Genomic DNA, 3,888 nt, shown 5'->3' on the forward strand with positions numbered 1-3,888 from the left:
GAAGATCTTGTCTGGACAAGGCTCTGAGCAACAAGTTCTAAGTCAGCTCTGTGAGGGTTCTCTTCTAGTGATCACTTCCAACCAAAATTATATTTTGCAATCCAGAGTAATCAAATATATTTTTGTTGGAGAATCCTCTATATTGTATAGATGTGCATTGCAATGCATTTGCACAAGGCCTTTTGGAATGACATTTGAACTTTTGTTATGTGTTATTAACCTGTCTCCCACCCGCAGCAAAACCAGATCACACCCTAATGTGCTGCACTGTTCACTCTGTGTTTAATTATTCCAGGCTGCTGCCAGACATCAGTGTTCCTACCTAATAAATATGCACGTTGATGAGTTTCTGAAGACTGGTGGGATTGCAGAGTGGTTGAATGGTTTAGAATACATTCCCCAAAGACTGAAAAACCTGAATGAAATAAACAAACTTCTTGCACACCGGCCCTGGCTGATCACGAAAGAGCACATCCAGGTACCTTTTCAGTCATGCCCTGCAAATACCAGTAAATGTCTGCTGGAAAGATCTGCCTAGAATTGTGCAAGTTAGGCTTGGAACTACAGGCAGAACTCTGCCTGGTTAGGCTTCATTACCCTGAATTAAAAAGTTCAGGGAAGTACTAGTGCACCAAACAAGCTGATTCTCCTGTGTGACAAAGCCAGTAAGATTTTCTTTTTAGGAATAGCATTGGCTAAAATAGCCCAAAAGAAAAGAAAGAATATATTAGATGTCTCTTTTTTTATCCAGTGAGAGTTTGTGTACAAGGGGAATATGGTATTATTGGAAGAAAGAATTGATCCCTTTTTGAAATGTGTAGTGTTTTATAGAAAATCTGGGGACCAAAAGAAATTTTATATTTACACTTTTTTTATTCTCATTTCAGAAACTTGTCAAGACTGGAGAAAATAATTGGTCTCTTCCTGAACTGGTTCATGCTGTTGTCCTGTTGGCCCATTATCATGCCTTGGCAAGTTTTGTGTTTGGTAGTGGCATTAATCCAGAGAGAGATCCGGATACATCCAATGGAGTCAGACTTATAGCAGTCAACAACTTCTGTGTCTGTGATCTTGCCAATGACAACAACATAGAAAATGCATCCCTCACAAGTAGCAACTTTGGGGTTAGTGTTGCAAGAAAATTCTTTTGCTTGCCTCTGCTTTGCATTAGAACTTACTTCCATTCTGTCCTGTTTAAATTTTAGTTTGAATATTTTGTCTACTTTACAGGAATGCTTGAGTCCAACAACTCTTACATACACTCTGGCAATTTCAAGTGCAATCTGTTGAAAACCACACTGTAACAGTGGATGGTAGTCAGAGCAGTGTGATTTTAAAAGTTAATCTCACCACCCATCGGGCAAGACTAAAACTTTGCTTTCAGCAGAAAACTCAAAGTCCCAGTTTCTTCAGACAGTGTGGCATTGACTGGAGCATTGTTCCATTCATGTTCCTAACATAGGGATTGAAAAGAGAAATGGAAAAAAAATAGAAGTAGTAGTGGTAGATAATAATAATTATTATTTTTACTTCAAGGCCTACAGTCACAAAACAGTTTGAAACACTTCCATGTAGATGGGAGGAAATATCTGAAATAAAATTACTTAATTCTTCATGCTGGCATTCCAGTCTTGAATCAACAGAGAACTTTGATTACTAAGTTAATGAACTTGATTAATTTGATTACCAGTTAATCAACTGGACATTTTTTCCTGGAAGGTGCTCTAGAATGCTTTTGAAGACGTGCCCTTGAATTAATGCCGACAGATGAATTAGCCTCATTGCCTTTGATGGAAAACCAGGATTATGAGCAGAGTTGCTAGATACAATTTTTACAATTACCAGTAGAATGTAAACATGTCATCACTCAGTTCAATCACCGTGTATTAAATTTCTGGGCTGTAAAACATGCCAGCTCATGCCATGGAGGTCCCTTATTCCCCATTTGTAGTGGGCAGAGCATTGCTGCTGACTGTGCTTATTGCTGAGCAGTGAGGAGTCTGCTTGAAACAATTGTAACTATGGGCAAAAGAACAGACTCAAAAAGATGGAAAAGAAAAACCAAATTATTTATCTTATGAAAAACCTGAATAATAGGTACAGGGCACCTGAACTTTGATGCATTTCTAGTAAAAAGAGGTCTTTTTTCCTCACAAAAGTAAGAAAAAGGATCAACATAGTGGCTGTTTTGGTTACACATAATGAAAGAAAAGTACTGATTTGCCATCTCAGGTTGTGTTTCTGTAAGGCAGTGTTGCACTGCATCTCTTCAGAAGCATATTTTCCATTGCCAATGGACTGAATATAGTTCCCTTCGTATGAAAAGTTGTTTATGGGAGACTAGGGCACGCAGATGGATTTTCCTGAGCTGTCTATGTGGTGGAATATGAGTGACTGTGGTTTCCACACTCAAACACCACCTCTTCACTGTTAATCCCACTGCAGTAAATTACTGCAGCGGGCCCCATTAACACTTCCCAGCTCCTGTCCCCCTGCTGTGTGAAAGCTGTTTGTCTATGATGTATGTGGCAAAATGCATTCCAGCTTGAGTTTTTGTGTTTGCTGCTGCTGGCTGGTTTTAAGAACGTTTACTGTCAAGCATGAAATCTGAAGATGACATAGGTTGTCTTATCTTCTAATTTTGCATAATGTCATGGTGTTTTTTGCAGATTGCAGATTCTTTAAGTGAGCTGGAGGCCCTGATGGAAAGGATGAAGAGACTACAAGAAGATAAAGAGGACGAAGAAGCCTCTCAGGAAGAAATGGCAACTCGCTTTGAGAAGGAGAAGAAGGAGAGTCTGCTAGTAATTAGTGGAGGTATTTGGATTTTTGCAGTTCAATTTTTTTTGCGCTTTTTAAGAAAAAAATGCGTGAGGCTAGTTCAGTGACTGAAACTTTTTCTGTCCATTTCTTTATTCTAGCTCTTCATGTAGGAGATGTGTAGTAAGGGTGGTCTTACCTTTTGCTTCATCACCTTAGGATTTCTTGATTGGCAAATATCATCCTTTTTACTACTTGAAATTTAGTTTTTGTATATTAAGGGGAAAAAAGGCCTGTAGGCTTCCTTAAAAAGTAGGGTATACATTTTTCTTTCTTTTTATGTTCTGTATCATCAAAATAATTAATTTATTAATAATTATTAATTATTATAATTAATATTTAATTAATTGTAATTAATACATTAGTAATAAATATTCAGTAATGTTTCATAGGTGTAGGTTCTGTGGTGCTTAGAACTTCAATGACATTTATAAGCAGCTTTCAGATATGACATTTAGTATAGGAATAAGATGATGAGACTCAACTACTTTAGCATGTACTGCCCACCTGGAAAGGACATTTCCAACTTGCTGCTCTGACTGATCATACTGCTGTGCTGTTCCACTTCCTATCTTGTGATAGAGATTGATAGCATTTTTTTATTCTCAAATGATTTTCCAAATTTTGAGCTGAAACCTTCTTTTCCCATATTCTTCATATGCTCTGGAGGCCTTCATCTCTAACGAACTACTGAATGAAGCCTGCTTCGTACAGACAGAAAGGTGTTTTTTCCCCCAAGAAAGTATTGGAAGAAAGATTATTAAGACAATCAGAATCTCTAGCTATTTCCTCATAGTAGAAGCTACTTGAAGGTGATTGCTTGTGTCTTTTTTAAAAGTAACCACTAAAATGCTTCACATTTTAGGGCACTGTTCTTAGTGAATTTAGGTCTCCACAGCTTCAGAACCAAATGTGTTTCAAGGAATCAATGGGTTTGTGCAAGGAGCCCCAAAGGGAGGAAGAATGTACTGAGGATCAGCAGAGAGATTATTCTGTGGCTCTCTAGGAACATGGAAAAATTTGTGAAAGAAGATACATCCAGCAACATCAAGCTGGATTTTTTGAAAT

At 37.8% G+C, this 3,888-nt stretch overlaps 1 protein-coding gene across 4 annotated transcripts in view; it reads left to right on the forward strand.

Annotated features, from left to right (window-relative positions):
* The window catches only part of SESN3 (sestrin 3), a 37,738-nt gene that overhangs the window by 19,188 nt on the left and 14,662 nt on the right, over positions 1-3,888 (forward strand). For 3 of the 4 annotated variants that reach the window (XM_005417728.3, XM_031065991.1, XM_031065990.1), the window contains exons 4-6: positions 296-478; positions 888-1,124; positions 2,670-2,817. In XM_005417728.3, coding sequence (XP_005417785.1) covers positions 296-478; positions 888-1,124; positions 2,670-2,817 — 568 coding nt within the window. The remainder of the gene's footprint in view (positions 1-295; positions 479-887; positions 1,125-2,669; positions 2,818-3,888) is intronic. The other variant, XM_031065992.1, reaches the window with a different exon arrangement.

This window comes from Geospiza fortis, unplaced genomic scaffold, assembly GCF_000277835.1.
Source record: "Geospiza fortis unplaced genomic scaffold, GeoFor_1.0 scaffold16, whole genome shotgun sequence".
In the NCBI taxonomy this organism is placed as follows: Eukaryota; Metazoa; Chordata; class Aves; order Passeriformes; family Thraupidae; genus Geospiza; species Geospiza fortis.